This window comes from Vidua chalybeata, chromosome 3, assembly GCF_026979565.1.
Source record: "Vidua chalybeata isolate OUT-0048 chromosome 3, bVidCha1 merged haplotype, whole genome shotgun sequence".
Taxonomy (NCBI): Eukaryota; Metazoa; Chordata; class Aves; order Passeriformes; family Viduidae; genus Vidua; species Vidua chalybeata.
Window position 1 is genome coordinate 64,150,929 of NC_071532.1, and position 20,613 is coordinate 64,171,541.

At 39.1% G+C, this 20,613-nt stretch overlaps 1 protein-coding gene across 2 annotated transcripts in view; it reads left to right on the top strand.

Moving 5' to 3' along the window:
• The first annotated feature begins 6,331 nt into the window (after nt 1-6,331).
• Nucleotides 6,332-20,613, top strand: part of FAM184A (family with sequence similarity 184 member A) — a 70,413-nt gene continuing 56,131 nt past the window's right edge. For both annotated transcript variants that reach the window (XM_053939579.1, XM_053939581.1), the window contains exon 1: nt 6,332-6,505. In XM_053939579.1, the coding sequence (XP_053795554.1) occupies nt 6,338-6,505 (168 nt within the window). In that variant the 5' untranslated portion in view covers nt 6,332-6,337. The remainder of the gene's footprint in view (nt 6,506-20,613) is intronic.

Below are 20,613 nucleotides of genomic sequence, written 5' to 3' on the forward strand. Positions count from 1 at the left end.
ACATATTTCAGGGAGTGAAATCAACCAGGTTGATTGACACAAGTTGTGCAGGAAAGGGTGGTAGTTCTTTCAATGTCTGGAAAATTCACTGTGAGAGTTCTGCTGGGCAGGCCTGATTTGAAAATCATGTTCTTTGGCCTCTTACTCCTTGACATAAAGGCCAATCCTGCCCCAGAGAGCCCAAACTTAAACTAAAGACCCCTTTGTTCCTTTCCTCCTGTCCATCTACCATTCCTCTGATGTACTCACCCTTGGCTAAGCTTCCAGCTTCCCAGTTTTAGGTCTAATTTTTAATACCTGAATAACATCCATAAGTTAAAAAAGGAGAACAACATAAAATGAGAAGCCTTGTTAAGAAGAAGCTCAAAGCAGTAGCTTATATGTTAAATCTTTGCAATTGACATGGAAGACTACAAGGACTGTCATATCCTATTGAAGGACTTTATTGACAACTTAAACCAAATGTGCACCATGTATTAAAAAAAAAAACAAACCTCAAAAACCTCAAGAAAAGGCAAAATAAAGCATCATTTAACCAGAAGGCTTACTTCAAAAAGTATATTTTGTCATCCAAAATACTGTCCCTACGCCAGAAATTAAGTGACTCATTACTAAAAGCCTGTTACTGAGAGGTTCCATAGGGTTACATGCTGCATCTTGGTGCAGATGGATGGCACAAAATATTCCATACAGGTACTATTACCATTTACATGAATTTTCTGGCTTTGTAATGACCAGTTGTTCTATTAATTTTCTGTCCAGTGGTGATCACTGATAGGTTTAGTTCTCTGTTTTGATGGGAAATCAGGAGAGTTGGTTTTTTTATGTGTGTGTCTGCTTTCTTGATGTTGGCAAAAACTTTCCTGCCCTGATAAACTAGAAAGGGACCAGACTGAAATAGTACTTGACAAAGAAAAAGTTATAAGAACTAACAGAAACAGTAGGATTCATATTAACTGAGGATTCATCCAGTCTTCCCCTTTTGTGCAGCTGAAGAGAACACAAATGTATGAGATATTTTCCAGAAGAAGAGAAAATTGTTTTATACTAGGTAGACTCTTGAAGCATCTTTTTCCCAGTTGTATCTCAGCAACTTTCAGAAAAGCATTGAGGGATTCAACCAACACTTTTCTCTCTCTAAAAGATAGTCAGGTGTAAGCACTGAGATATTTTTTCCCAAAGCATTACTTTTGTTCCTGCTTCTTCTGCTGCTTTGGGGTTTTGTTGTTTTGTTTTTTTTTTTTTTGGTTTTTTTTTCTTTGTCTGTAAAACAGTTTTCTCTGTAATTTTAATTTTCTTTAAAATAAAGCTTCTTTGCTAAAAAAATGTGGGTGCAAGCTTAAAAAACAGACAACTTATGAGTTAAGTATTCAAAGTGAGCTATATCAGAAGAGCGTTACACTTTTCTTATCGATATTTTTCAACTTTTCCATCCTTAACTACACTTTTGTGCTTGAGATTAAAATAATATAAATGTCTTTACTGATTAAAATCAATTGATGGAAAAGAGTGGGTTATTGCTAATTTTTCTAATAAAAACCCATATGCCTCCAACTGCATATGAGGATAAATCCTCCATGTGAGGATAAAAATATTGTGCAAGACAAGGTATAACTTGATTTAAAGAAAGAGAGAAATATCTGGAGATAGTTGCTCATGGGAATCTTTCTGCGTGCCAGTGCACATCTTTACAGTATCTGGAAAATTTTTTTTCAAATAATCAGCAAAAAACCCAATCTTTCAAACATGCTTCTTCACAAGTTGCAGGCAAAAATATTCTCTCCTTCATCATATCTTGACAGTAGTTCCAGTTTGGAACGTTATTATTGCTTTTAGGATTTGGTGACCTAAATTATTTTCCTCACACTAACAGTTTCCTAGATGGGCATAACAAAGACAGCAACTTTATCTGTATCAGATAGGTGTTCACCATTCTCTGCTTTCTTATTCAAAAAAATTAAATTTATGCCAGGTTTTATATACATATTAGTTCAAGATTTGCAGGGTCAAGTCTTCCAAGCTTTGAAAGCCAAGTCAGTGTAGAGCCATAAAATTATAAAACCAAAAAGATGTAAAAGCAAAGATGTACCAGGCAGAGTCATCAACCTGTGTCTGTCCCCCTGTGCCACTGGGTCATATTGACTGAAATCTTATTTGCATACACAGAGGCAAGAAGGAAGACTGAACTACTCAGATGGAGTATCCTGAAATGTTGGTCTGATTGTTCACCTTCCATAAATCACAGTCTTGCTAACTCACAAATTAAAAGGTCATGAGATTATTTCAAAGCTATGAGGATATTTAATTTTTATTTTTGTTTGGTTCTTCTCCTCCCCCCACATATTCTTCATGATTGTATATGCAACCATTGCGAGACAATTTTGGGTAATCTGTTCCTTTACAGATGTGGAAATATGGCCCTGTATATAATTATCTATAGCTAACAGAAGCAGCCTTTGTTACTTGTACACTTGCAAAACAAAATGGTTTTGCATGATTTCTTACACAGAAACCTCAGCATCCTAGATTAACCTCAGCCTTAGCAATGAGGTCTTTATGTTAAAGTAGGACACCATGGGCTTATTCAGTTATTATATTCCACCAGGTTTGTTTGGACCAGAAAATTAAAGCAGGGATGACAGATATGTTTAAGCTCTGTTGTCAGTTTGAATATTTTATACTATTCTTTTAAATGAATAAAGAATTCTTACTTTATGAAAATAATTAAACCTGCATACAAATGGAAGGTATGTATATAATAAATTATTAGTTGGAATTCTGGTAGAAATAAAGATTTTTTTTTTTAAGAATCTCAGTATTTTAAGTAACTAGCTCCTATATTTCGCATTTTTAAGTATTTAGTTACTTGGTTCATACACATGTGCAAAAAAATTTGAAAATTCTCTTCAGAGTTGTAGCTGCAGGCTTACAAATTAAATAGCACAAACCTGCAAAGACCAGTGGGTCAGATTTCTTGTTAACTGTCCTTTCAGGAAAAGCTGCCGACTTCCTGACATCTTCAGAATTGTCAAAAGACATTATCTCAATGAAAGCTTAGCTCTTGTAACACTTTCTGGGTATAAAGAATCAGAGAGGGAGTTTTGTGCCTATGGCATGAAAATGAGGAATACAGTGATTGCACATATTTATCTTAGTCAGAGCTGCGATGAGGTAAATAAAAGAGGGTTAGTGCACACAGAAATCTGTAATCCATAATATTCCCAGCAGATTGAGTGTAAATGACATTTTTTTCCTGGTTTTGCAAACCTCAGTGACGATATTTCATAATTTTAGAAAACATTACACACATACCAGAACATTTGAACTGCAAATATGCAGATACATAGATAGGCAGTAGGATACAAATAAAGGCACAAGTAGATTTCCACACAGGCAGTGTTGTTGATTTTACATCAGAGAAAGCAAAAGCACAAAGTCCTTCACACATGCTGCTATATATCCATAGCAAATGTATAAAAAAATGCAATCTTAAAGCATATATTCACTGACCATATTTTCAAAATAATAAAAAATGTTCCGTATATATACACCAAGAGCACTCCTACATAGTGTCCATAATCCCATGGAGACACTGGATAGATACAAACTGTATCTCACTTATGTAACCCCGTGGTGACAGAGACACCAGAGGTTTCACTGTGCAGCTCTGGAGCAATGATCCACGGCAGGAGCCCTGCCTTGTTCCATGGCTTTGTGCACCCTTCAGCAAACCCTGAGCGCCGTCTCCCCATTTGCCTCTGGATGGCCTCAGCCCAAGCCCTGGCAGACCTTCAGACCTACAGATCCTACTGTACTCATGAGACATTAAATCCCACCAAGGAAAAAAAAAACCCTAGGATCCTGGCTGTGTTGCTGCATCACATTCCTTTTCATCAGCAACCTTAAAGAAAACAGGCTCTACCCTACACATGAAGACCTGAAAGGAAAAGAGCTTAGAAGTCACCATCTGAGCTCTAAAGGCATAAAATATATAAAGAGAAGCTTTAAAAAATCGTAATAACTTAACTACTAAATGGCACGTGAAATATTGACAAAGAATATTTAATCACTTTTTTTAAAAAAATTAAAATCACCTAGACAAAACTTAGTATTTGCATCTCACTAGAAGGAGACAAAAATTCAACAATCTATGTACACAGATTTGAAACAGATGTTCTTAATATTCTTTCTGCCCCTTGTATTTCATCTGTATGAATCACTGCCTGGGAAGGCACCATCTGTCCTTTGTTCTCTGCTGCCAGAATGGGCCACTTCAGAAGGAAAAAAAAAATCGGTGTCAGAATTTCCTGGACAATGCAAATTCTGAGTTAGGGCAACACAGCTACTTCAGATTGGGATTAAATTATTTCTTAGTTTCCTTGTTATCCAAAATAGTTCGGGTTAATTATTTCTTTCATTATAAGAGACTTTTCCCAGAACTTCTGACCTTTTTGAAGACCTTTCTAGTGTGTTGATGCATGGAAATTGCAGAACTCAATGCAAGTATTTCTCTCATACTCCTACAATCAATCTGTAAAATAGTAGCAATATCTAATTGTGCCTTCCGGACAGTGACCAGCTTATGCATCAAAGAACCTCATTTACCCCATGACCTCAGGTTGGCACTGGCAGTTTGGGTTTAGTTGGTTATTTATCATACAATACAAGCACTAATCTCTATTAGCAAGTGAGGCACATTGCTCTGTAATATGGATCTCTTCTTATACTTTATTATTCCACCTACTTCTATGATTTGCAAATTCTAAGTAATGTTTTCCTTCATAACATTGCTGAGAACCACAGACTTAGCTGTATATTTTTGTGGTTTGCCTGTTTGATACCTCTGCCTGCCTACAAAGAATGCAGGCAGAGAAGAGATTTTTAGAGCAGGAAAAAATAGCAGTAAAAAGATAAACTACTCAACAGAGAGTACCAAGGACTCTGTAAAAAAGTAAGAGTGCAGAGGCTGTTAATCTGGGAATCAGATGTGTCCAACCACATTAATATATATATTCTCACAAGGCCAGAGCCTAGCAAGATGTTGAATTCTTAAAGAGGGTGGCAGTTCTCAGGAGCTGCACAGGATGGGAACTGAAAAAGAGAGCAGTCAAACCCAACTGAAGGGTCGTGCTAAATCCAGCTGTGAATCCCCTCTGGCAGGAACCTTTGTTCCATGCCCATCAGCCTGCTGGGCCGCGGCTGTGCGCTGCAGAAGCAGTGCCTGTGACCCAGGAGAGACGGCCGGCTCAGCTGGATGCCTCCCCACTCGCTGGCTGGGTCACGCCAGCATTTGTGAGCTTTCCATCACAGAATCAGTTCCATTAGAAAAAGGCCTTTGAGATAATAGGGTCCAATCTATGAGCAAACACCACCTTATCAACCCGATCACGGCACTCAGTGCCACATCCAGTCTTTTCTTTAACACCTCCAGGGACGGTGACTCCTTCACCTCTCTGCACAGTCCATTCCAACATTTATCACCCTTTTCGTGATGTCCATCCTAAACCTCCCCTGGAGCAGCCTAAGACTCTATCCTCTCGTCCTGTCGCTAATCGCCCGGGAAAACCGGCCAGCCCCTAACTTCCTTCAAAACCCCAGCTAACCGTGCCAGTCCTGTGCTACCTGCTCCAATTTCCAGTGGCTCTTCGCCCGTGCCACCTCCTGCTACGAAAGGACGGCTCGTCCTACGCTCACACCGGTACGACCCCGGGTACCAACTCCATCCACTCGCACACTCCGCACCGTAGTGCCCTGCCCCGGGCATCCCCACCCACACGCTCTGGACTTCCCACGAGGAGACGCCTTGGGCGTTTGGCGCACGCGGCCCGAGTCCCGCCGCGGAGGGGCAGCGCTGACTGAACCCCGATCCTCCCCCCGCCGTGCCCGGGCCCCCGCGGCCAAGGGGCTGTCTCCGCCCCCTCCCGCAGGAGGGCCGGCTCCCGGTTCTCGGTTCCCGGGACGGGGGGCGGGAAGGGGGAACGCTCGCGCGGCCGCGGGCGGGGAGCGCGCGGGCGGGGCCGGCGAGTGACGCGGGGCCGCGCGGCGCAAACAGCGCGGGGGCGGCCCCGGCACCCGCACCGCGCCCGCGGCCCACCCGACCGGCCTCCCCCGCCCGGGGACGGGCGGGCGGCGCGACCAGGAGAGAAGAGGAAAGGCGGGCGCCCCTTCTCGCAGCGTCCCCGAGAGCTTTGACGCCGCAGCCCGGCGGGGGCGGCGGCCGAGGGAAGCGCCCGGGGCGGGAGGAGCCGCCTCGGGCAGCGAATCGCGGCCGGGGCGCCGGGCTCGGTGCGGCAGGCGACGGCGGAGCCCGAGCGGCGGCGGGAGCCGGGCGGTGAAGATGGCGACCCCGGGCATGGGCTGGCAGCAGCCGCAGCACAGCTACGGCGGTGGCTCCGCGCCCGGCGCGGGGAAACTCGGCTCGGGCTCGGCACAGGCGGGGCTGAGCGCCGAGCACAGCGCGGACCTGCACTTCAAAATGAGCAAGAAGATCGCCCAGCTGACGAAGGTGAGGGAGGCGCGCCGGGTCCTTCGCCGCCTCGGCTGTCTTCCTCCTCCGCTCTGTTTCCTTTCGCTCCTTGCCCTCATTCGGGCAGCGATGGGCCTGGAGAGGGGCAGACTGTCGGGGCTGATGGCAAATCCGGGTGGGTTGCGGCCGGATTTGTACCCCGGAGGCCGAGCCTGGAGCGCCCTCGGTCCCTGGGAGCATCCCCCGGCCGCCGCGGGCAGGAGCGCGCCGTGGTCCCGCGGGGAGAGCTCCGGAGCTCCGGGAGCCGCAGGCTGGAGAGGAGCCGCGCACGGGAACTGCCGCAGTACCGGCCCCCCTTAGTGGTGTCCGAATCCCGCCTGGCACAGCCAGGTATCCCGGTGTGCGGGAGCGGATCCCTGACTGCCGGGCTGGTACTGGTTATTTGTTCTGTGGAAATTAGAGCCTCTCTTCTAGTGCTGTTATAAGCCCTTCTCCGCGTCTCTTTGAATGGAGAAATTCAAGTGATGCTTGCCTTCCCGTTTCCGAAGTGCTGTTATTTAAGGTGTCTGGTAATAGCTTAAATGCCTTAGATGGTGAGGGTGAAGTGTGAGGAAATTTCTGGTCTGCTATTGCTGATTGAATGTTTTTCATTAAGTCATCCCCAGCCTAGAGAATACATTGTATCTTTGTGAGAGGCCAGAGGCTTGACAGAGCGTCAAGCTAGGAGGTGTTCTTAAAGCCTATTGCTGAGGCAGGTAGGCCCAATGTTTCAGATGTGATTTAGTTAGAATAACTTAAAACAATGTTTTGGTGCTGTAATCTCTCTTGAGTGATGCTCAAGCTGTAGACAAATTACATTATTTAGGAAATGAGAGGCAGATTCTCTTTTTTAAAGAGAAAGCAGAAGAAGTACTTTTTTTTTGCCAGGAATTTAATAGCTAAAACGTTTAAAGGTAATTTTAAAGCACTGTGGGAACTGCCAGAATTCTTAACATGTATGCTAAAATGGATGAAGGTGACATTTCATTGGAACTAAGAGTGAAGAGAATGAAGACTGCTGGCAGGCTCACAGTGGAGACAGTTCACATTTATGTACAGTTGATGCACCATTGGCCAGTTAAAAATAGTATTTATCGTGGCACACTGTGCACCTTAATGTGTTGGGAAGCTGAAAACTGAGGGGTATCTTGTCTTTGATCTTTTGATGTTAGCATCAGTGGAACTGTAATTCAATAAAGAGAAAAGTTGAACTAAAGCTGAAGGATCTCCTTGGCTTTGCTCCATGTGCATACAAATAATGAAGTAAAACATTAAAGATATTACTACAGCTTTGTGTTCCTTAAAACGTATAAAAAGCACCTGGAGACCCTAAATATGTTTTAGGCTTACCTTAAGGCCTAGGTGTATATGTAAAGTAATACTTTCAAAGAAGAATTTATATCTGTGTGTGTGCATTTGATATACTTCCCTTACTTTCTCTAGGAAATTACCCAGGAGTTTATAATTTATTTCAGAAACAGCATTCCACTTCTGATGTGAAGTCATTTGTGTATGACCCGTGAGTTCCACATCACTGGGCATGTGCCCTGTGCACTCTCACTATGCGTCAGATATCTTGAGGTGGATGTGAGTTAATTATGGATTTAAATGCATGGTGCTGAAATATTTTGAACTCCTGTGTTGGAAAATGCAAAGAGAGTGAAAGGAAATACTTTAATTTTTTTTTTATGATCCACAATAGAGTTCATCTAAGATTCTATATATTGTATGCAAGTCTGTCCCAACAGAGACTTCAGATTAGTGTAAATAAAATCTGCGAGTTGTTTCCTGCTGTGTATTTCAAATAATTGCAAACTATGTGTTAATGCTAGGAGTTTACAAGTGAATTAGGCTTTTCAGGGCTGGAGTCTTGTATGTGCAAGTCCCAGTGACTTGCAGATTCCGGCAGTGTTTTAGTTTGTATGTTGTGTTCTGTTTTCAAGTTTTAGGGAGAAAGCTTGGGAAATCAGCTGATCTTTCTATTGAGTGAAGGTCTCGAGTGAATATTAGTGCTTTTAAATGTAAACTAAGGTGTATATAAAAATACTTCTCTTGCACATAATGCAACAATAAAATTAAGACTTTTAAGATTAGAATTAAGATTAAAGGTATTGTATAAAATGTATTTCGTTAAGGTAGAGGTACACATTTTGACAGTTTTGTAGCTAGAGGGCTCAGGTCCTACATTTCTGTTCACCTACTTGGCCCTTCAGGAAGGGAGGCTTAAAAGAGTTATAGAAACTTCTGGGTGAAGTATGATCTAAAATTAGTCCTTGGGAAAGGACTCAAGCTACAGGGGAAAAATATAAACATAATAAGCTTAATTTCTCTTAGTGAGACTTAGCTGTCAGAAAAGAATTAACTTCACTTTGCAGAAGAATCCTTGAAGTAAGTTGTTGCAAAAAAGATTTTAGGATATTTCTGTTTAGGTCTTTTGACTAAATTCTGCTGTTCTAGCTTTGTCCAATGCTTACCAGCATATGTGCCTAAAATTCCTCTTCAGTAATCTAGGACTTTATTGTTAGGAGTACTAGTTTTAATTGTGCTTCTCAAGTTGTTTACTGTCTTATATATAAGGTACTTCTTGCATGTCTTTCAACTGTTTTACCCATTTGTTTAATTTATGTTCTAACTCTTCTCTAAGAGTATCTTGAAGATATAATAATTCCTCCCGTGGATTTACAGCAGAAGGCATTTCTGCGGCTGGGTGAACCTAACCTGGTTTTTACCAGGTTAAAACAAACCCACCAATATAGCGTAGTAAAAGAAAATCCAAATACTCGTTATCCAAGGAGTACACACAGTGAAGTTATCCAGACAGCTTCTGTCTTCTGACAAAAGAAATATTACTCCATAGTTGTCCTTTGCCTATCTTTGTACAGTCTTTATTATGAGCTGTGAGTAGGAGCAGAAGAAAATGTTTTCCCCACAGCAGATGAGGGTCACTCATGAATTAAATGTAAAATTCCAAAATTAGGATTCCTCAGTTATGTTTTCGCATTACTTAAAGGGAATCTGATGTTTTAGTCAAAACAATACAGGGACACAAAGTAAAAGGTGAAATTTGTTTAATAACCAGATTTAATCAGTAATTCGGAATGAGGCAAAATAAGGTATGAATCCGTTTTACCAAGCAAAATACTTCTTAAGTACTTGACTATATTTTTACTTTTGGGTGGAAGAGAAAGACTTACTTGATTTAACTTTAATATGCTTAATTTGCAGGGGAAGGTGAAATAAGTGGTTAGAAATGCAGGTCTAAAAAACCAAGATGATACGTCATGTCATGTTCAAAGACTGCAGTACACTGTAACTGAAGCAATTTTAGGTCTTCCTCTTCAGTATAAGCTCCTTATTTTCAGGCACTCCGGAAGATCTGTGTACCAGTTTGGGATAAAGTAGCATCTGACACAAAGATTAAAGCCAACAAGAAATAAACTGTGATTATGAGATTGCATATGTGTGTTTGTACTACTGCATGCAGGAGTGCTAATGCAGTGTTGAATTATGCCTGCTGCAGATGAAAATATACATATATATTTAATTAGTTTGCATCAGACAACTGGATTAGAAACAAAAAGCAAGGTGCTGCCATGCTTACATCAGTAGGAGAGTTCAGGTGGCTTGTTTTTCATTTTGGATTTGTTGAGGTCTTTTTTGGTTTTTTGTTTTTTGGTGTTTTTTTTGGTTCTTCATTCTTTCTTTGTGATGTAGATTGTATCTTGTGTGTTTGTGATTGAGAAATCCATATCCTAAGTATGTCTGTAAAGTCTGTTGTGCAAGTTTTGTGACATCAACATAAATCTTTGACTCCTACAGAATAGCTGCATGATTTATGCTGGAACTGTAAAAGAGACTCTTCAGTATTGGTTCAGTTGTATGATATTTGTTGCAGAAATTTTACATTAACTGGAGCAGCTCTGATGAGAAAGAAACACCTGGTAATATTGATGAGAAAATATAACTTGGCCATGTCCTCTTGCAGCCCAGAAAACCAACCCAGTATCCAGAGCTGTGTTAAGGGAATCTGACCAACAGGTCAAGGGAACTGATTCTCCCCCTCTACTTTACTCTCCTGAGACCCTGCCTGGGTGCTGTGTCCAGTTCTGGGGTACCCAGCATGCAAAGGATGTGGACCTGCTGGAGAAAATCCAGAGAAGGGGTCAGAAGATGATCAGAAGGCTGTGGAGCAAGGCCAGAAAGATGATCAGAGGGTTGGAGCACCTCTCCTATGAAGACAGGCTGGGAGAGCTAGTCTTGCTCAGCCTCGAGAAGAGAAGGCATTGGGGAGACCTCAGAGCAGCCTTCCGGTACCTAATGTGAGCCTATAAAAGAGCTGGAGAGGGACTTTTGATAAGGTACTGTCGTGATAGGACAAGGGTGATTGGCTTTAAACTGAAAGAGGATAAATTTAGGTTAGATATGAGGAAGAAGTTCTTTACTGAGAGGGTGATGAGGCACTAGAATAGGTTGCCTAGAGGAGCTGTGGATGCCCCATCCCTGGAAATGTTCAAAGCCAGGCTGGATGGGATTTTGAACAAAGTGGTGTTGTGGAAGGTGTCCCTGCCTGTGGCAGGGGGGTTGGAATTGGCTGACCCTTGTGGTCCTTTCCAACCCAAACTACTGGGTGATTCTGGAAGGAGAGTCTGTAAGTGGCATGAAGATGATATCTTCCCTACAGTTAGCATTTTTGTCTATTTAATAAAAAGAAACTGTGTAAAACACTGATGTTTTTCCTTGGTACATATTTAGAACTTGGTGGTTCAGTTTTGGAAAGGTTCCAGAAAAATCAGTTCAAAGATGATGGTAACAAACTTAACCAAGGCACTTCATCCTTGAGTAAACAAGAAACTAGAATCCAAGACTCCTGAGACCTGACTTCTTTTCTCAATTCTTCCAACAGCTTCTTGCCTATATTTGGGAAATAAAATCTTTGATTGTCCTGTCTTCCTGTGTTAGAGAGAAGTACTTAGACAATAGGCATTAATGTTGTTGTTAATCCAATCAGTTTCTAGGGGATGTAGATAGTAAATATATTTCAAAGACTGAAGAGCAAATTTGATGATCTTTAATTCAGATGCTTATGGTTTTTGTTGTATGTACTCTTTTTCTGGGATGGTTAAATGTCTGCCTCAGCTATCACAAAATGCAGTTCTATGGAAGTAAGAGCTGTAAGGTTTAACTTCTATAAATGATTCTTAACAAAATGTTTCCAGTGAAACTTTGTCAGTTTTTATTTGGAAGTATCCTGCCTCAGGAAACAAAACAACTAACCTCTTGCAGAAGGTTCATTATGCATAAAATTATAAAAAAACTTGAATAAAAAGAGCCCTTAAAACCAGGGAAGACATGAGAATCTAAAAATCCCTGTAGAACTGTTTTGATGTTAGCTGTCATCATGTTGTAGTTGATACCATTAACAGTTTTGTAAAAACTTGGGATTTAGCTTTTTAAGCAGCCTTATGTCATCTCTCCAATGTGTGTTAACACTGGCAGTAGGCCAGTGGATTTCTAGGATTGCATGAAAAGAACTGAAATTTTGAGGCAGGCGTGATTTAAGTATGTATTTTAATGTCAGTATTTTTCATATTATTCTAACTGGTAATGTGTAAATAAATATTACGTCACTACATTAAAAATAGTAGCAAGTACTAAAAGATCTGAAAATGTAATATTAGATATTCAATTAATTTACATTTCTGTGGAAATATTTAACTTTGTTTTGTGTTAATTATTCCAAAGATAGCTGAAGTAAGTCCTCTGAGAAGGGAGAGACTTCTCAGGAAATGAGAAACTTGCTCCAGAAATATTGTGTCTAACTATCTTAAGATTTTTCTTTTTTAAATCATGCTAGTGTAGTCTCTCCACCTTTCCTGTCAGACTCTTTCCATGTGGTATTCCAACTATGTCCTTATTCTGCAGTAATTATGATCTTAGCAAGGGATATTCACAGAGGAGAAGTTTTCTGTATCCGTGATAGTATAAGGAGAAAGATTGAACTGGGTAAAAATGTCATGTCTTTAATAACATCTGATATAGTTCAGAAGAAGTAGAACTTTCAGGCTCTCAATATCTTCTTCAGAACTTCAATAAAATCATCAGTCATTGTCTTTGTCTGAATACTTTCTAGTTGATGCACTATGAATTGCTTTATAGCAGCTGTGGCTTATAATTTAGACCTTAAGAGGTCTAAATTTCTTACCATCCATGTTTTGTAGGACAAAAATTATGGAATTTGGTGATTAATAAGGATCATATAGCTCTCAAATGGTTCTTCCCTTCATTATCATTGCAAACCTGTAAGACTGCAGGAGTTCTCTGTTGACCTGATGTGGGTATGTTTTAGAGCTCAGTGTTGTGATGTGTGAATTGGGTCAATGACTTTACAGTCTTTCATCACAAGACATCAAGAAGAAAGAAGGAGGACAAGAATGAAATATTTTTAATATAAAAAAGAAATATACTCAAATGAATTCCTTTGCTCTCCACCCACATAGTTTTAATGGCTGACTGGTAACTCAGAGTTCTGAAACCGCCGATAACTTGATGTTCTGAAGTTTCCTGTATATGTGTGTAGTTGAAAGTGTGATGTTGAAAAACTGTCTGATCACACATTCACATATGTTACTAGTCTAAAATGCCTCTTTAATATAATTGTGGATGTATCAGCTTCTTGGAGATTATTTTTGTTTGGTTTTTTTTTCTCCTCATTTTACAAACATCCAAAAGAATAATAAAAATGAAGAGATAAATAAATAAACTGAGGGGGAAGATGAATGACATGGCAGCTGGGGATATAGTTTAGTGGTGAACTTGCAAGTGTTAGGTTTACAGTTGGACTTGATGATCTTAAGAGTCATGAGGTTGGAAAAGATCCAAGATATGTAAAAAAAAAAAAGAAATATTTTGAATATGTATTGATTTAGGGTTTTGTTGCTGTTACTGTTTTCAGCTAAGTACTGCTTTATGAAAGAAGGCTTTTGCAATTTTCTTTTTAGATGGAAGTGCCAGTTCAGAGTTAAGAATACAATACTGAAATGCTTTCCTTCAGATGTAAAAGTTGTAAACTGGAGAGTCTTTTATGCATATTTGAAAAAGGAAATCAGTAGTTGAACTCTGTAACTGTACAAGGTATTTATAGATTAATTATTTAATACACTTGTAAATTAGTATGGGCACAGCACTCTGACGTACTCAATCCTGTAAGGAGTTTTGATTTGACAAGTCTTACAAAAATGTATTAGCAGAAGACAGTCTGGTGGGATTTTTGGTGTTGCTTTTTTGGTGTTGTTGTTGCTATTTGAAATATCATGAATGTGCAAAGAATTTCTTTCAAATTGACAGACTTAGCACTTCTTTAGGAGAAGTCAGATTGCAATTTAATATTAAACATTGTGGTTTTGTGCTTTCTTCAAGCACAGTAAAAGTGTATTTGGCAGCAGGGTTGCTTTGCATATTATTTGTATATTACTGTATTGTCATGCAACCACTTGGTTATGCTATACTTTATTTTTTAATGTCTAAAAGTACAATTAGAGGTGTACTGCATCTAATACATGCATAGAAGTGTTATTTGTCATAAGTCATTGTTTTGGTACAGCAACTTCTAGCCCTGAGTAGCTTCTAAGCACTTAAATTATTTCAATATCTCATTCTCTGAACTCAGGCTTTGGCTTTAATAAAAACAGTAATTTTGTCAGTGATACTACTGTTTTTCACCCTTCCAGTTTTCCATTGCAGCTTCATCCTCCTTTGAACTGTACAAAGGAGAAGGGCATTAACCTAAATAGTCACTAACTTTTTCTAACTGTTTGAGGCTTGCTGCTAAATAAACCCAGCAAATCTCAACATAACATTATGAAATCAGATGTATATGTCTCTTGGCTGATACAAGTTTGGCAGTAGTAAGCCAGGCATCTGTGTATTCTTCTAATGACTGATGTCATACCAGTAACCAAAGGCATTGCGTTCCAAAAATAACCAGAAGAAACAAAACAGTCTAAAGCTATTCACCATCTTGGCCTACTTAATGTGTTTTACCTGGTTCTGGTTCCTCAGCCAGACTCTTCTAACTGAATCTAGAAGGCTAGGAGGAGGAAGCACCTTTTACTGAGGTTGTCACTTGACTCAGATCAAAATGACAGCTTTTAAAAATAGCTAATGTTAAAAAGTTCATGAAGTCCTCCTTCAAGATGCTGCCATTAAATGAAAGACAACCTTTTAGCTACAAGAAATAGTATGAGGTGAATATGAGAAGTACTAGTTTCCTTTTTAATTTTCAAGTACTCTTTTCAGCCAGTGTCCTAAAATTTAATTTCTAGAAACCTGAATTGTAATGTGTTCAGAAAACAGGTGTACTATAATCCAAAGATTTTTATTTGAACATTGTTTTGCTCACAATGTGACTGAAAGCAATAACTTTTAGTAAAGGGTATCTGACACTGCCTTCTCAGATCTAGTATTTTGCATTATGGATGCTGATGTGCTTGGATAGGTTGTACTAAAATGTATTGCAGTAATCTTCTGTGACTGTCCTTTAAAAATTTGACAAATGAAGATAATGGGAAATTATTTCTTTAATAAGGATTAAGGAAAAGGACTTTTTTTTTTTTTTTATTTAACTGCTTTGTGTAATTGTAAGTGTAGGTTTTACACTTAAAATATAGTTTATTGTAGCTGGTTATAATAAGTAATCAATTGTATGTTTATACATAAAAAAGGCAAAACACCTTGAAAATCTGTGTATGTATTTCTTCTCAACATTAACCTGTCTTGTCAACATAGCTCATTCATTGAAGAAAATACTTTGTTGTGACACAGAATGGTAGAAATTTATTTGAAATTTTGGGTCCATTATTTTGTCTGTGTTGTTCACTAGCTTTCCATATATTGTCTAACATTATTGTGTTAACTTGGGGTTATATGTCATAAAATTTAACCAGTTCTTTCCCCAATCCCCCTTCACTTTTTCTTCTTTATAAAACATATGTCCATTTGCTTTATGCTGAGGCTTTTGGCACAAAGCTTAGTTTACATATTTTTGAGCTGACCTGGAAGTGTTCTGTGGCCATTCTTTCTATTCCTGTGATTCTTGTCTTTCTTTATTTCTGTGCTCTGTTTCACATCTGCATGTGAACAGTCCACACTGGATTGAAAAGGTGTATATGGCAATTTGGTGTATTAGGTATATTCAGTCTTGCCTCCAAATATCTAATGCATGAGACCATAATTGCTATCACTTTGGGCAGATGCTGCTTTAGGAGGTGCGTTCTAAACAAGTGAAGAGCCTGAAGCAAGTTTAGCCTCTGTTGGTTTGCGTTCTTTTCCATAGCTATGAGTTGATACTCTAGAATAAACTGGATTTCAATTACCAGATTGTTGGAGGGTGAGGTGTGTTGTTTGTTGCTGGATTTTTTTTTTTGTTTTGTTTTGGGGTTTTTTTGACAAAGCTGTTTATGTAATAGACTATTTTCCTCTAATGGAAATTTTAAAATGTTTTGGGATGGGGTTTTGTTGTGGTTTGGGTTTTTTTGTCCTTTTTTTTTTTTTGCTTTTTGTCTCTGTGGGGGTTTTTTGGTTTGGTTTGGTTTTTTTTCCTTATGCGTCTATGCTCATTGGTCCTGAGGGAAATTAAATTTCCTGCTTTCAAAACCTGTTAGCTTGATAAAGTTATAGACAGAAGTAACACACTTTCTCACTCTAGGATATAAAAAAAATTAGATACAGATCATAAACTCTAGCTTCTCCATGGGCCTGTATGAAATTTTGATAAAGTTAGTCCCTTAATTAAAGTCCTAACTCACAAGTTATGTTCAACTCTACATTCACTACTAATCTTGAGCCTCATCGTGAGGTTCTCACGTATAGAAGAGGAATTCTTATAAGAAAAGGGAGACTTTTTAAAGTTTTAGAAAGAAATGAACAAAATTCTCCAGTCTTGGAAGCATAAAAACCCAGTCGCTTTGTCAAAGAATTGAGAGTAGTCTTAAGTTTACCTACAAGAATGATTTTTATCAAAGAACACAATCTATATATACATAGAACACATATATATACTGTATGTGCATTTCTTGGGAGACTTGTGAGGCTCTCCTCTTGGGAGAGGATCCTTGACAGATGCTTTGCCTGTGGGCTGTGTTGGGGCTGTGTTGAATTTTTCTCCTGGCCCAGGTTGCCCCTTGGCTGCAGGGGTGGGTGGCAGCCACAGCTCTCCATGGTACCGAGTGTGGGGCTGCCTCCACGTCTTATCCTCACCAGCACTGGTGTCAACAGCAACCAAGTCTGACTTGGTTTATGCAGACAAGTACATTTCCCTACTGGCAAGATCTCAGTAGAGGCCCAGCTTATAGAACTACAATTTCCCAAATGTTTTGTGTAGTTGGTGTGGCGAGGTATAACATTGATTCTGCTGAGCACTATGGAGGTAAGTGCAGTGAATTATTTCTCTGAAAGTGTGTGCCATGCTGTTTTGTAGTGTCTTCCCAGAAACCTGGCAGACTAAAAAAAAAAGGACGAAAGTGAAAATTAATATTAGGCACTGGGATTTTTCAGAGTTCTTTCAATTATTAAATTAAGAAATGTTTGAGAATATTTGAATGAGCATCAGCATTTTCTTAATTTTGTCAGGACTCTGAACAAGGGGTTTATGTTTGATTTTTCAAAAGCTGACTTACAGAATATACAACAAAAATTGATTAATTACTTGGTTTTATTCTATTCTGAAATAACTGCATTTTTTAGCTTTTAAGGGTCGTAAGAAACTGAAAATGCAGTTGTCTTGTCATAAAATTCACTAATGGTATGTCTTTTAATTCTGGATGTTGCCCAATGTATTTTAGGTTCACAAGTCCTCAAAATAAGAGGAAATTACGTCTTGAAGCAACATACTACTAAAACCCCTTACTTTGGTGATTAATCATAAACAGTGATCCAGGTTTGTAAGATGAGTACTGTTTTCACCCTTTTCCTCCAGTTAGATGTTACTACTTCTTGTTTTGGGAAGTTCTGAACTTAATATTACTCTGCTGAGAGAAAATTGATTTGTTTGTATGTAGAATAATTTTGTAGAATGAGGATCTCTAGGGATCTATATACCTGAAAGGCTAAAATCAGATACGCAAGTATTCAAGAAATAAATTTGAAAGGAAATGCAGCTCTGAAACAAACACAACTTGAGAATAGCCCCTTGGCCTATCCTGTTTTCCCTGCAGCAATTTAAGGTCTAGTCATATAGCAGATGTGTCATCTATAGTCTAGATAGGTGATTAGAGGGTAAATGGGATTCTCTCTCACAGGGAGGCAGATAGGAATTTTTACATCTGTCACTAAATCTTTTTTATTTTTTTTTTCTTTAGTATGTTTCTCAAGATTTAAATGTCTTGGGAAATTCCTGAAGCTACTATGCTACAGATTTGTAATGTTTTTTTCTGGCATAACCTGCTTGATAGGGTTGCCAGAACTGAAAAGGGGTTTTGATTTGATGTTGGTACTGCCACACCTATCCCAGCACAAGGGTATTGATTTGTGGTTGCAAGTACATCCCAAGTGAGCCTGTAACAGGAGGCAATAGTTGTTTCCAGTTGAATAAATAATGAATTGGGATACACAATAAATTAGCTGGATACCCAGCATTGAGTTCTGGTGTATTTTATGTCTGGTTCTGTGATTGAAGACTGCCCAAAATATAGGCAGTATACTGAGAACTTAATGAAAACTCTGGAAAACTGAGAGGTACAAGCACATGTTTAACTTTTTATCTGTAAAATGAGACATTTCTGAAATGTACACAGCTCTGTTTTTATGCATCAAGCTTGTACCTTTTAATGAACTTACCGTAAAAAAAACCTTACACTTTCATGGAAGAGATTTTGTTTTGGAAGCTGTATTGTATGCAGTCTCTTTAACCCTTAAACTATATGTAGCAAGCAATGGAAATTCTCTTATAGTATTAGGGAGAGGATCTGCTGGAAACAGAACAGAGCTAAATATCAAAAACTTTTATCTTTATTAGAACCTTTCCAGACTCTGTAATGGAAGCAGTGGTGGATCAGTAGCTGAAGGTACTTGTGCTTAGTGTGTAAAAGTGATGTTAAAAACCCACCAACAAACCAAAGCTTAAATGGTATTTGCTAGCTAATTTGAATTTCAACTTTGAAAAAGTATTGGAAAACTTAAGCAAATTTGCTGGTAGCTGTTAAATCTGAAAAACAAATTGTTCCATGCTTTCAATTAAGATATGAGTTGTATTTTTTTGTATTGAATTACAGCTGGTGTGTTGACAGCTGTGTTGTACATAGAATAGTCTTAAAATGGGCCTTGGGATGATATCTCAGTGTGTTTGTTGTATATGAGTTCTTTGTATATGAGTTTATCATTCTTAAATTTTTGTCTTAACTAATTGTATATTTTGCAATATGCCACCAACTTAGCTTATTTTTTGTTTCCCTTACTGTGTAAAAAGTGGAAGATTTTTGCAGTAGTAGTCAGAACTAAACATGTTTGTTTGAGAGAGTGAATTATATATACTGACAGGTGCATGATACAGACATGTACCCACCAGAGGCCTTGAGCTAATTATTTAATGTGAAGTTGCACACAAGTGCTCAGTGATTTTTTTTTCCTTTCTCACAAATCTACTTGTTTGATTCATATATATTCCTTGATTTAAGATTGCCACTGTTTTCTCATTTGTTGAATTTAAAAAAAGGAAGTAATAGATGTTGAAGAAAGAAGACTTCTTAGTTTTCCTTTAATCATCTTTGTCATATTAGCTATCACAGATTTTCTTCTTAGGCTAGCTAATCACAGCCAAAACTTGAGGACTCAATGAAGATTCTTATTTGACTGACCCATCAGGTGCTGGGAATTTTTCTTGGAAGTGAAAAAATCTGAACAGTCTTACCTATGGAATTCTGTATGATGAACTGCTTGAAGAATAGGAGTTAATGTCTCCCATTTTTTGTGGAATAAAGTAAGTATTGTAAAAGAGGCAAATCTGGCAAATAAGTAGTCTTAAAATAAGCTACTTGTATTCCAGCTGCCAAACACAAACAATAATAGAAGCCTTTATTGCAATTGCAAGGGACAAGCACATTTGCTACGGTATCTCTCCAGAAGTTTATCTCACTTATGAAGTTTGGATTCAACTGGATAGCCATAATAAAAAGTATAGCTGTTGGAATGAGTGTTCAGGATTCTACTTTTACTGTATTTAATGGGATGAATAGAAAAAAGAGATGCTTTAGGACAAAGCGGTATAATTATATGCTTTTATGAGAGCATCAATTTTCTTGTAGGCCTCTGATGGAGATACTACAATTTTCCTACTTATATATACAATTTTTCCCCCCACTTTTTTATTGAACGATTTAGAAAACTTGTGGTGGAGGGAACTGCACAAACTTTAAGTAGATAGACTAGATACTATGAGAAAAAAATTTATTTAATCTTTTTTTTTTTTCCTCTTTATTTTTTTTTATTTTTGTACTGCTGTTTTTTTAAGGAAATTTCAAATCTGTTACATCTCCACTGTTCTTTGTTATGTGCCTGTGAGTTTTCTCCAAGTGTGTGCTAGACAAGTAGACATTAAAGTAGACTAGAAGCCAGCTGAACCTCTGGGCTTTGTGCTGTGGTCAGTCGTGTGAAGCCTAGTTGAGGGCTGGTCACTAACAGTGTGCCCTAGAGGCCAGTCTGTTTAACATCTTTGGTAGGAGCTGGATGATGAGACAGAATGCACACTCAGCAGCTTTGTAGCCAATACAAAAGTGGGACAAGGGGTTGGTAAAACAGATGGGTGTGCTGCTATTCAGAGCTGGACAGGCTGGAGGAATGCACTGACAGGAACCTCATGCAAAGGCTTATCTGGGGCAGCACAGCAGGAGCGTGGTTAGAATCGACTGGCTGGAAAGAGCTGGGCAGTAAAGGCCCCCGGGTCCTAACAGACACGAGTTGAACGTGGGCCAGCAGTGTGCCTTTGGCAGAGAAGATCAATGGCACACTGGACTGCACTGGAATGAGTGTCACAGCAGTTCAAGGGAGGTGAAACTCTGTGCTGGTGAAACACACCTGGAGTGCTGGGTCTGGTTCGAAGGCTCCCCCATATGAGAGTC